Source organism: Mandrillus leucophaeus, unplaced genomic scaffold (genome assembly GCF_000951045.1).
Source record: "Mandrillus leucophaeus isolate KB7577 unplaced genomic scaffold, Mleu.le_1.0 Scaffold198, whole genome shotgun sequence".
NCBI lineage: Eukaryota > Metazoa > Chordata > Mammalia > Primates > Cercopithecidae > Mandrillus > Mandrillus leucophaeus.
This window is the reverse complement of record NW_012102009.1, coordinates 2,747,706-2,761,690: the sequence shown is the minus strand read 5'-3', so window position 1 is coordinate 2,761,690 and position 13,985 is coordinate 2,747,706. Positions and strand designations below refer to the sequence as shown.

Genomic DNA, 13,985 nt, shown 5'->3' with positions numbered 1-13,985 from the left:
GTCTTGCCCTGTTGCCTAGGCTGGGGTGCGGTGGCACCATCATGGCTCACTGCAGCCTCTACCTACTAGGCTCAAGTGATCCTCCCACCTCTGTCTCCCTTAGTAGCTGGGACCACAGGCATGTGCCATCATACCTGGCTAATTTTCAATTTTTTTATAGAGATGGGTTCTGCCTTTGTTGCCCAGGCTGGTCTCTAAGTCCTGAACTCAAGCAGTCCTCTCCTCAGCCTCCCAAAGTGTTGGGATTACAGACGTGAGCTACCATACTTGGCCATGTTTTCATTTCTCTTGAGTATACTCCTAGGAGTAGAATTGCTGGATCATATGATAATTCTATGTTTAACCTCTTAATGAACTGACAGACTCTTTTCCAAGCTGACTGCACCATTCATTCTTACCATCAGTATATGAAGGTTTTAATTTTTCCAAATCCCTCCCAACACTTACTATCTTTTTGATGACGGCCATACTAGTGAGTGAAGTAGTACCTCACTGTGGTTTTGCTTTGCATTTCTCTGATAGCTGATATGGAGCACTTTTATGTGTGCTTATTACCCATTTGTGTATCTCTTTGGAGAACTCCCTTTTTTTTTTTTTTAAGGCGAAGTCTCGCTCTCTTGCCCACACTAGAGCCCAGCCAATATTTATTTATTTATTCATTTATTATTTTTGAGATGGAGTCTTGCTCTGTCACTCAGGCTGGAGTGCAGTGGCACAATCCCGGCTCACTGCAACCTCTGCCTCCTGGGTTCAAGCGATTCTCCTGTTTCGGCCTCTGGAGTAGCTGGGACTAAAGGTGCCCGCTGCCACACCTGTATCTACTGAAAATACAAAAATTGCCACACAATTTTTGTATTTTCAGTAGAGTTGGGGTTTCACTATGTTGGCCAGGCTGGTCATGAACTCCTGATCTCAGGTTATCCGCCTGCCTTGGTGTCCCAAAGTGTTGGGATTCCAGGCGTGAGCCACCATGCCCAGCCAAGATTTGTTTTTTGATGTAGCGTCTGAGGACTAATTCCAGACAAAAACTCTGATTTACTATTTTTTCTTTTAATTCTATAAATAAATTAAACATTTTAATTTTTAAAACTGAAGTGGGCATTTTTGAAGTTATACAGCAATTTTAAGCAAGGTAACATGAGAAGCCTAAAAGTATTAGGCTTAGCAGTCAACTCTGCCATCTTTTTACTTTGTCTGTTACATTCTTAACTTTTTGTACTTAAATTATTTCTTATCTTAGATTGAATTAACCTATAGTGAGAAAGTATTGCTTTGGTGACTTCAGTGGTTTTTACTTGATTGGTCTGATAAATACAAAATCTGGGACAAATTGAACATCAAAGAAATATACTAATGGATTATAACCCATTGAATAATATAGGAGTTGGAATCCATACTAATATATGAAAATAAATGAATAAATAAATAAATGAAGAGTAAGCTCTTCCTTATAGTGGAATGCTGAAGCATAGAAATGGAAGTAATGATGGTGTTAGAAGTGGATGCTGAAACTAGTGGGTAAATGTTCAATGAGGAAATAGGATATTTGAATATACTCAATTATCTCCTCACAACATACTTAAAAAAATGACAAAGGGAAAAATACTTTGGCAAACACCACCTTAATCAGCGATCAAAGTTAATACCTCTAGTAATGGAACAAACTGATATTATGTGCCTCCTAATATGATGAACTGTTGTATTCTTGCCCCAAATTCACCATCTGAAACTAATCATAGGGAAACATCAGAGAAATCCAGATTGAGGGATATTCAGCAAAATAACTGGCCTGTAATTTTGAAATTTCAAGACCAGAAACGATAAATAAAGTTAGAGATTAAAGGAAACTAAAGGAACGTAGTGACTAGATGTAATGTGTGATCTAGGATTGGATCCTGATTTGGGGAAAAATCTATAACAGACATTATTGGGATAAGTGACCAAATTTGAACATAGACTGCGGATTAGATACTAGTATTGTACCAGTATTAAATGATCAATTTTGGTAATTTTTCTGTGATTATGGAAGAGAGTCTTTGGAAACACACCTTGAAGTATTTAGAGGCAAAGGAGCATAGTGTCTGCAGTTTACTCTCACGTGTGTGTGTACACATATACACAGAAAGAGCGAAGGGGGAGAGAGGGAAATGGAAGAAAATGTAAACAAGTGGTTAATGTGGGTAAAGGTGTATGGGAATACTATTTTTGGAATGTTTCCATGAATTTGAGATTATGTCAAAATAAAATGTTGCAAAAAAGAAAATTCATGACCTTCATTAGTTGACTTACTTTAAAATCTGATCAGATATAAAAAATAAAAAAAAGATTTTATCAGATAGGTTTTTTTTGGAATGTTTGTTTACTAGCCATGAAGTTTATTAAGATGAGTATTTATAGTAACATGACAACTTTGCCTGTTGTGAGTTTCTATTATTTAAAAAAAATTCTGTCTACTGTGGTAGACAGAAAAAATGGCCCTTCAAACATGTTCATGTCCTAATCATTGGAATCTGTGTTACCTTACATGGCAAAAGAGACTTTGCTGATGTGATTAATGTTAAGGACCTTGAGATGGGGAGGTTACCGTGGATGATCTGAGTGGGCCCAATATAATCATAAGGGTCCTTGGAAGTGGAAGAGGGAGAGGGAAGAGGATCAGAGAAAGAGATGGTGATTAGGGAAGCAGGGGCAGAGAGATGTAACATAGCTGACTTTGAATATGGAGGAAGAGGGCTAAGTCAAAGAATTTGGGTGGCTTCTAGAATTTTAAAAGACAGGGAAATATATTCTCTTCTGGAGCCTCCAGAAAGGAATGCAGCCTTGGTGATAACTTTGATTTTAATGCAGTAAGACCTAAGCCTGAGTTCTAACTTACGAAACTATAAAATGATAAATTTGTGTTGTTCTGTGCCACCAAATTTTTGGTAATTTGAGACAGCAGCAGTAGAAAACCCATACATATACAAAAAAAGAGAAAATAGCATATAATGAACTTCCTTGTCCATATTACCTGACTTCAACAATTGAAAATGCATGACTGATCTTTTTTTTTATTTTTATTTTTTGAGACAGGGTCTGGCTCTATTGCCCAGGCTAAAGTACAGTAGTGTGATCTCAGCTCGCTGCAACCTTGGCCTCCTGGCCTCAAGCCATCCTCCCACCTCAGCTTTCAAGTAGCTGGGACTACAGGAACACCTCATCGTGCCTGGCTAATTGTTGTATTTTTTGTAGAGACTGAGTTTCACTATGTTGCCTAGGCTGGTCTCAAACTCCTGTGCTCAAGGAATCTGCTTGCCTTGGCCTCCCAAAGTGCTGGGATTACAGGTGTGAGCCTCCACACTTGGCCGTGACTGATCTTGTTTCATCTTTTTTTTTTTTTTTTTTTTTGTTGAGACGGAGTCTCGCTCTGTCGCCCAGACTGGAGTGCAGTGGCACGATCTCGACTCACTGCAGGCTCCGCCTCCCGGGTTCACGCCATTCTCTTGCCTCAGCCTCTAGAGTAGCTGGGACTACAGGCACCCGCCATCACGCCCAGCTAATTTTTTGTATTTGTAGTAGAGATGGGGTTTCACCGTGTTAGCCAGGTTGGTCTCGATCTCCTGACCTCGTGATCCACCCGCCTCGGCCTCCCAAAGTGCTGGGATTACAGGCATGAGCCACTGCGCCCGGCCTAATTTTTTATTTTTTTGAGACAGGGTCTTGTTCTGTCACCCAGGCTGGAGTACACTGGTGCATTCTTGGCTCACTGAAATCTCTGTCTCCTGGGTTCAAGTGATTCTCCTGCCTCAGCCTCCTGAGCAGCTGGGATTATAGGCGTGCACCACTGTGTCTGGCTAATTTTTGTATTTTTAGTAGAGCCGGGGTTTCACCATGTTGGCCGGCTGGTCTTGAACTCCCGACCTTAAGTGATCCGCCCACCTCGGCCTCCCAAAGTGTTGGGATTACAGGCGTGAGCCCCTGTGCGTGCCCGGCCTCTTGTTTCATCTTTATTTTTCCACTCCAGCTCGAGTCCCTCCCTACTTATTTTGATGCAAATTCCAGGAATATGTTTTCATTTGTAAATTTTTAGAATATGTCTCTAAAATATAAGAGCTTTTTAAGGCCGGCTGCAGTGTCTCACCCCTGTAATCTTAGCACTTTGGGAAGCCTAGGCAGGAAGATCGCTTAAGGCCAGGAGTTCAAGACCAGCCTGGGCAACATAGTGAGACCCCATCTCTACAAAAAGTAAAAAACATTAGCTGGGTATGGTGGCACATGCTTGTAGTTCCGGCTACTAGGGAGGCTGAGGTGGAAGGGTCCCTTGGGCCCAGGAGTTGAGAAGTCTGCAATGATCTATGGTCGTGCCACTGCACTCTTCAGCCTGGGTACCAGACTGAGACCCCATCTCTTAAAAAAAGAGGTAGGGGCTCGTTAACAAAACCCAACATAGTGACATTACCATTATCTCACCTAAAAATATTTGAGTATTGATTTTAGTATTGAGAAATTTAACAAGAAAAAGAATATTTTACTATGAGAATGGCATGTTACGATTTAGAAACTTCTGATATGTTGTTTAAAATACACTATAAGCATAATTTTTCATTCTGTCATATCTTTCAGTTTTTAGTAGCGTAATTTAAAATAGTTCTAAAAACAAGCAATAAAAATTAGACTTTAATTAATTAATTAATTATTATTTTTTTTGAGATGGAGTCTCGCTCTGTCTCCCAGGCTAGAATGCAGTGGTACAATCTTGGCTCATTGCAACCTCCGCCTCCTGAGTTCAAGTGATTCTCCTGCCTCAATTTCCCGAGTAGCTGGGATAACAGGCACTTGCTATGACGCCAGGCTAATTTTTATATTTTTAGTAGACAGTGTTTCACCATGTTGGCCAGGCTGATCTCAAACTCCTGACCTCAAGTGATTCACCCGTCTCGGCTTCCCAAAGTGCTGGGATTACAGGCATGACCCACCATGTCCGGCAGATATTAATTTATTTTTAAATATCTAGTTCTAATTTTTTTTTTTTATATATATGTATGTATATATATGTATGTATGTAACTGGTAGCTCGTATTTTAAATTAGAATCTTTTATGTAAAAATACAGAAAATACAGAAAATTAGGTTTGATTTCTGATTTAAATATATATTTGTTTCTTTTAGGGTGCTGCAAATAATAACACCTTTCTCCCATCACAAAGGGATCCTAGAATATGCAGTTTAAATCTGCCTAATGAAGAAAGTACTAGAGAAATTAATTACACAGATAATTGCAGTGGAAAATACTGTTTTGAAGCACCTACACTGGCAACATTAGATCCACCTCATACAGGTAGGACTGCTTTTTATTGATAAGGTTTATGCTTAACCAATAGTATTATAGTATTCTTTAAATGATGATTTAAGAATGAATATGTTATATTAGAAAATTGTTGATGTCATACCACTAGATTGTTGGTAGTTCAGGTTTTTTGTTTTCATAATTTATCTTTAGTGATTGGATTAATAACTGTGTGATTGAAGTGTACTTTATAGTAGATGTATGCTTAAGACTGTTTATTATAAGCTTGGTCAAATGTGATCTTTTCCTCAGACACCAAGATTGTGTTTAAAGATAGTATTAAAAAATTTTTTTTCTAAAAAACACGTTAATAGGACTAAAATTGGAGAGTTGAACTTGAAATTAGTTAATTGTTAACTCATTAGAGTCTGGAGTACTTCAAATAAGAGTTGAATTATTAAGACACATACTTGCATGAAAAGCAAGCATTTAACAAATGCTCCATCCCTATATTGCTGAACTGAGTTAAAATAATGATTATGGTTCTTTTTGTATCGTGAGAGATCACTATTTGTTAGATAACTAAAAAAAATAATAAAGATGGTTCATAGATGTTTATTTGGTCTTGTGAAAGCCATCATTGGACTGTGTTTTTCCAAATTAGATTTTATTCATATTTTGGTTGAATGAACAGATTCAGCCAGCCGGCCCCATCTGTTGGGCTACAGAATAGTAACTGCCATCCTTTTGGTACCAGTGCAAATCAACAAAGTGCCCTAAGTACTTAACCATTTTGAAGGAAGTTCTTGGACTTTCTGATGATTAATGAATTTTACCGTGAATGGGTTTGTATCTTGTTGGGACAGAAAGGAATTCTGTATTTACCTAACTGACCACTATATTGGTGCCATTTATGTGCTCCTCATAACTTTTCAAAAGCTGTAACTAGTGTCAGAACAAGGTCGAGAAAAGACTTAAGTTGAGAAATAGGGTCGAGAAAGCTGCTCCTAGGAAGATCCCTAGAAACAGCTCTGGGCATGGCAGTTTAGCTGCTGCTTTGTGTTACTGACTTGCTTTCCCTTCTTTCCTCCCTGTTTTCCCCACTTATTCTTTCCTTGCTTCTATCCTTGTTAGGTGACTATTCTGTTTTCCCAGGTTTTCTTTTCTACTTTAAGCCCGAGGTAGATAATGATCCATGTATGCCCAGTTCTTTTCTAATTTCTTCATCAGAAAATGACATTTAGACTCTGGAATATAATACCTTTTATGTTACTAATCTTGGGCTTTATTTGTGTTCTACTGTAGTTTCTCATTCTCTTCCCTGCTAAATTTGGGAAGGGAGTTAAGAGTTAAGATAAAATAAAGAGGGAGTTAATTTACTCGACTCCTAATCCCTTAATCCTTTCTCTGATTAGTACATTTAGTGAACTGGGGAACCTGTGCCAACTTCCTGATACCCTCCTGTTTCTTGTTCAGAGAGAGGTTAAATTGGGGAAAAGAGCTTTGTTTGAAATGTTTTGTTCTCTATGGTGGATTGTTGGAGAGGGATGTAGTATATAGAAAAGCATAGAGATGAGAGACCTGTTTAGTATCTACTCACCCTTTCACATCTTTTTCATTCTAGATCTAATCCACCTTGAAATGAACTACAAATCTGTATGTCCCAGTTCAATAAAATGTCTTTTTCCCCATCACCTTTTTATTTTGAAATATGCCTACATACTCTCAAGTTGAAAGAATGATCCAATTAACATCCTAAACTCACCAGTTACTGACATTTTTCCTCATTTGTGTGCTTTCTTTCTCTCTGTGTAGATGCACTCCCCTCAACCTTTTGAAAATAAGTTGCATATATCATGCCACTTAACCTCTAGCCACTTAAGCATGCATTTCTTGAAATAAATGTTTTCTCCTGCATAACCACACATTGTTATTATACCAAACAGGATTAATAGTAATTCATAATATTTAGTTCATTGTTAATATCATTTTTGCTTAAGCTAGTTTGAGTTTGGTTTCTCTTTCAACTGAAAGAGCCCTGATAAATACATTTTCACTTTCTTGAATTCACTGGACACTTTGAGTCTCTTCATAATGCTATGTGTTTGCAGATAATATTCTTTGTGTGAAAATGAAGATGTAGGTCTACCACTAATGACTGCCCCCAAAGCTTAGGGAATGTGATTTCTTTGGGGTTTGTGGTAGAATGGCCATAGGGCCCACTTCTGTCTTTTTTGATCCAAGCTCCACAGGTCTTTCTTTTCATGACCAATCTAGTTTTTGAGCCTGGGCTTTCAAAAACCAAATTCTGGGAGAGGGGAAATGTAGTGGCTTGAATTGTGTCTCCTAAAGATATATGTTAAAGTCCTAAGCCTTGGCACCTATGAATGTGACCTTATTTGGAAATAGGGTCTTTGCAGATATAATCAAGATAAAGTCATACTGGGTTAAGGTAGATCCTAAATTTAATGACTGGTGTCCTCATGAAGAAAGAGATAGAAACACGGAGGGAAAAAGGCCATGTGATGATGGAGGCAGAGATTGGAATAACCACCCCTGATTGCTGGCAACCACCAGAGGCTAGAAAGAAGCAAAGAAATATTCTCTCTTAGAACTTTCAGAGAGAGCATGGCCCTGCTGACACCTTGATTTTGGACTTCTGGTTTCCAGACTGTGAGAAAATAAATTCTGTTGTTTAAAACCACCCAGTTTGTTCCAGGAGTCTCTGAAATGAATACAGGAAGCCCCAGATCTCTTGAATATTCAGAGCTATATAGTTTCTTTAGAAGAAGAGAAAGTTTTTTTATTCTTTCTGATTCTTTCTCATTCTGAAGAACTATGAGAGGAGACTATGCCATCTTCTGTTACCTGTTTACCTGAATCTCCTTCACAAAACTGTGACATACAAAGGCAGGAATGTTCTTTTGTTAAGGTTTTAAATCAAACTGCATGGATTCAAAAACATTTTGTGACTGAATGAAGAGATCCTGAGAAACTTATAGTTTTCTGTAGTTGAGTCCCTTGGCTGTCTTTGGCTTCACAGTGCTTCAGGGAAGTCAAGTAGCCACAAAGAGGCTATTGGAACATTATAGTTTAATGTTCCAATACAATAAATAACATTTATATTGTTTTATAACATAAAATTCACCATTTTAATCATTTTAAAGTATACAATTAAGTAAATGGCATTTAGCATATTTACAGTGTTGTACAACTGTCAATTCTATCTAGTTCCAGAACATTTTTCTCTAAAAAGAAACCCCAGATCAGTTAAACAGTCACTCTCCTTTATTTGCTTTCTGTCTCTATGGATATACCTATTCTGGATATACTATGTAAAGAGAATCATACAAGGTGTAATCCATTGTGACTTTTTTTTTTTTAAAAAGGTAATGCATGCACATGGTAAAAAAAACTTAGAAGGCATTAAGAATATAGTAAAAAGTCAGCCGGGTGTGGTGGCTCACACCTGTAATCCCGGCACTTTGGGAGGCTGAGGCAGGAGGATGACCTGAGGTCAGGAGTTTGAGACCAGCCTGGCCAACATGGTGAAACCATACAAAATTAGCTAGATGTGGTGGTGCAGGCCTGTAATCCCAGCTACTTGGGAGGCTGAGGCCAGAGAATTGCTTGAACCCAGGAGACAGAGGTTGCAGTGAGCCGAGATTGCACCATTGCACTCCAGCCTGGGCAAAAAAGAGCAACACTCCATCTCAGACAAACAAACAAAAAAAGAATATAGTAAAAAGTCTCCCTTCTCTGTTACCTAGCTATCTACTTCCCTTCCCCAGAGGTAACCAGTTACTAGTTTTTCTATGTCTTTTTTTGAAGTATTACATATTTGGGAACATATATGTGTATATATATTTTTTTCTCCTCCTAAATAATTGTTCACCAGCTTCCTTGTTCTATACATTGTGTTTTTACTGCAACAGTACATCACTGAAATCTTTTTGTCAATACATTTAGAGCTACCTTATTTATTTATTTGGGATGGAGTCTTGTTCTGTCACCCAGGCTGGAGTGCAGTGGCATGGTCTCGGCTCACTGCAACCTCCACCTCTGGGTTCAAGTGATTCTTCTGCCTCGACCTCCTGAGTAGCTGGGATTACAGGTATCTGCCACCATACTTGGCTAATTTTTTTGTACTTTTAGTAGAGACAGGGGTTCACCATGTTGGCCAGGCTGGTTTTGAACTCCTGACCTCAAGTGATCTGCCCACCTCAGCCTCCCAAAATGCTAGGATTACAGGCGTGAGCCACTGCACCCGGCCAGAACTATCTTATTTTTAAAACTAATTCCACTGTGTGGATGTGCCAAATGTACTTAACCGATGTCTTAATAATGGATATTTAGTTTGTTTGGGATCTTTTGTTATTACAAACAAAGCTACAATAAATATCTATATAATATATACATATAGGAGACTATATTCATAAATACCTTGGAGTAGGATACTCATCACAAGGTATGTGCCTTTACCTTTTTGATGGATAATGATAAATTGCCTTCTACAGAGGTTAGTACAGGTTTATACTCTCATCAGCAATGCATGAGGAATGCATTTATTATGTATTGTGATGCTCAATCTATATGTAAGTATGTATTTATATGTTTGATATTTGACAATCTAAGTTAAACAATCTTATTTTGATGTGCTTTCAATTTAAACTTTTTGATGTTAAAGATTATTTAAAAATTACAGAAAACATTAAGGTTAGTAGGCCGGGTGTCGTGGCTGACACCTGTAATCCCAGCATTTTGGGAGACCGAAGCGAGTGGATCATGAGGTCAGGTGTTTGAGACCATCCTGGCTAACATGGTGAAACCCCATCTCTACTAAAAATGCAAAAAATTAGCTGGGCATGGTGGCAGGTGCCTGTAGTCCCAACCACTCAGGAGGCTGAGGCAGGAGAATGGTGTGAACTCAGGAGGCAGAACTTGTGGTGAGCCGAGATCGTACCATTGCACTCCAGCCTGGGTGACAGAGCGAGACTCAAAAAAAAAAAAAAATAAAAAGCAAAAATTAAGGATAGTATAAAAAACTTCCACAAATTTAACATTTTTGTGTGTATTGTATGTATATGTATAATGTTTCAGAACTAGTTAAGAATAAGATGCTGTCATGATGCCCCATCACCTGAAATTTTTCAGTACGTATTTCCTAAACAAGGACAGGCTACTGTATAATAAAGTATAGAAGTACAACAGTCAAAATCAGGATATTAACACTGATACAATACTATGGTCTGAATGTTTCTGTTTCCCCAAAATTCATATGTAGAAACCTAAGCACTAATGCGATGGTATTAATATTAGGAGGTGAGGGCTTTGGGAGGTGACTGGGCCAGGAGGGTGAAGCCCTCATGAATGAGATTAATTCCTCTGTGAAACAGGCCCCAGAGAGTTGCCTTTCCTCTTTCACCATGTGAGGATACAGGAGACAGTGCCATCTATGAACTACAAAGGAGGCCCTTACCAAACACTGAATCTGCCAGGACCTTAATCTTGGACTTCCCAGCCTTTAGATCTGTGAGAAATACATTTCTATTGTTTATAAGCTACCCAGTTTATGGTATTTTGTTTTAGCGGCCTGAATGGACTAAGACAATATCCTTTATAGCAGAAACGAATTTAAAAATGAATAAACTTTTTTTTTCCCTGCTAGACCAGGATATGTGTTGTATTCAGTCATCATGTCTTTTAGTTGCCTTCGATCTGGAACATTTTCTTAGTCTTTGCTTATATTTTGTGACTTTTTAAATTAAGGAGTTCAGGCCAGTCATTTGTTGAATGCTTATCAGTTTGGGTTTGTTTGATATTTCCTTTTAATTAGATTTAGTTTACACATTTTTGGCAGAAATATCACAGAAATAGTTCTTAGTATATCATCAGAAGGCACATGATGTCAGTTTATCTCATTACTGGTGATAATAAGTTTGATTATTTGGATAAATTGGTGGCAGCAGGGTTTCTTCACTGTAAAATTATTTTTACCTTTGAAATTAGTAAGTATCTATGGAGAGTTACTTTGAAACTGCTGATTCTTACCTGAAATTTAGTACTATAATTGTTGCCAAATGTTAGTTTTCTCATTCCATCTATATTTATTAGTTGGCATTCTGTTGCAAGGAAGAGCTTTCCCTTCTTCCCCATTTATTTGTTAATTAATTTTTATGGATTCATAGATGTCTGTTTTATTCAGGGGGTTATAATCTGTTATTTATTATGATGCTCAGATTGTCTCAGATTTGGCCAGTGGAGTCCCTTTACCAGGGCTCCTGTGTCCTTTTGAGAATCCCCATCAATTTTTGAGCGTTTTTGTGCTTCTGGCACAATAAGATCTTTCCTGTCCCAGGTCTAGAAATCATTCAAGAGCCCTAGTTCTTTTTTGGTGGAGAAGTGTATTTAAAAACCAGGAACTGACCACTAGGTGTATTCACTGATACTGCAGTGTTGTTGCTTTTATCTCTTCTAGCAGTCAAAACTAGGAAATCTATATATGATTACATCTATGTTTATCTATAAATATTAAAAACCACCAGCTCATACCAATACCTCCAATTCTGATATAGTACCACAGGATTCATTTTAGTTTGCAGCCCCTTCTTTCATAGTGAAAAATTTGGTTATTGTTATCTTAAATATATTTACCTATTAATTTCATTTCTGTTTAACCAGTCTTTCAAAAAGGGACCACATTTAATAGTAAAATTTTTTTTTTTTTTTTGAGACAGTCTTATTCTGGATTCAAGCAATTCTTGTTCCTCAAGCTCCCATGTAGCTGGGACTACAGGCGTGCACCACTACACTCGGCTAATTTTTGTATTTTTACTAGAGATGGGGTTTCACCATGTTGGCCAGGTTGGTCTCGAACTCCTGACTTCAAGTGATTTGCCCACCTTGGCCTCCGAAAGTGCTGGGATTATAGGCACGAGCCTGGCTGAGATTTTATATCCTTATTAAAAGTGCTTATTTGAATAAAAGTTATACTTTTTCTTACAGAAACTATGACATGATAAAACTTCTTTTGTTTATATCTGACTTCTTTAGCACCATCATAAATAGGGTTTTTGCAAAATATTTGTGGATTGCTTAACTTTTCCTAAGGACCTAAAATTCTTGTCAGTCTCTTTCCAAGTACCTATCATGTCAACCTTTTGCAAAATTTGCTATTTCATTTTGTAGTTGATTGTCATGCAGTCTCAAAGAGACTTTGATATTATGGTTGAGGTTTAAGGGACATTTGAATAGAAACTGATATTTAAAAACTTGTAACCAGTTGATTGGTGAATATGTTTTCTTTTCTAGTGACTCTTACTTCCTTATGTAACAACCTAGACATAACTGCAAGTAATCAGATATTGAATATTCAGAGCCACTGTATCTTTTTCCCCACAGAAAATTTTCCACAGACAATTGAGTATTGAGAAGATCATCCTTTGTCCTTTAGGGCTCTTTTATGATGATTTGGGTTAGGGAATAAATAGGTTTTATGGCTTTTGGGTATGAGCATTATTTCTGATCCACACTATTGGACAGTCAGTTAGTAGTCCAGTCTTCTGAAGAGGGGGAAACATGATAGGTGTATCTTTTTTCCTTTCAAAAATACACCATTGAAGATAATTCTCCCCTAACTAATTTGCCTTCTAGTTCTTATCCTAGTTGTCAGGATAAAGAAGGGCTTTTGAGGAAACCTATACACTGGGACTGTTCTTTTGAATTCCTGCCTTGGATGGAAGTGAATAAGAATCAGGCTACTAAAAAAAGGTCCTGGTCACTTGAATATTGATTCTCTCATATGCATCCTTCCAAATCATCCTGAAGGATGTTTGAAACTATTGAGGTGTTACCAGGGCTATTTCTAGGAGGCTGGATTATCAAATTCTCTCCAGCGTATAGAGCATTTCCTTTTTTTTTTTGGAGACAGAGTCTCACTCTGTCACCTAGGCTGGAGTGAGTGATGCGATCCTGGCTCACTGCAACGTCTACCTCCTGGGTTCAAGCAATTCTCCTGCCTCAGTCTCCTGAGTAGCTGGGATTACAGGTGCCCGCCACCACGCCTGGCTAATTTTTGTGTTTTTTTAGTAGAAACAGGGTTTCACCGTGTTGGCCAGTTGGTCTTGAACTCCCGAACTCAGGTGGTCCGCCCGTCTCTGCCTCCCAAAGTGCCGGGATGACAGGTGTGAGCCACCGCGCCTGGCCGCCAGAATATAGAGCATTTATTTTTTAGATGGGTCACTCAAGGGAAGAGGCAACAACCTGATGATATGGATATTGAGCAGTAGTTAATCAACATAGGTTCTAGAGGGTTGTCTGTGGCGGGGGGGCGGTGGGGGGGAAGGGTGTGGTATAAGACCTAATATTAAAGCTCAATTTAAAACTTTTTAAAAATAAATTTTATTGTGCATAACTGAGGTTTACAACATGATGTTATGGGAGATATATATATATATATATATATGTGTGTCTGTGTGTGTATATGCATGTGCACACACACATATATATATAGAGACAGTAAAATGGTAATTATAGTGAGGCAAATTAGTAGCCATCACATATACTGTTTTTTGTGTGTGACCAGAGTACCTAAAATCTACTTAACAAAATGCCTAATACAATTTTATTAACTATAGCCTTCATGTTGTACATTAGATCCCTAGACTTGTTCATCCTACATATCCACTACTTTGTATCCTCTGATGCATATCTCCCAATTT

At 38.1% G+C, this 13,985-nt stretch overlaps 1 protein-coding gene across 3 annotated transcripts in view; it reads left to right on the top strand.

The window, feature by feature from the left end:
* Positions 1 to 13,985, top strand: part of RAD54B (RAD54 homolog B (S. cerevisiae)) — a 103,401-nt gene that overhangs the window by 11,240 nt on the left and 78,176 nt on the right. For all 3 annotated transcript variants that reach the window (XM_011978647.1, XM_011978646.1, XM_011978648.1), the window contains exon 3: positions 5,148 to 5,316. In XM_011978647.1, the coding sequence (XP_011834037.1) occupies positions 5,148 to 5,316 (169 nt within the window). The remainder of the gene's footprint in view (positions 1 to 5,147; positions 5,317 to 13,985) is intronic.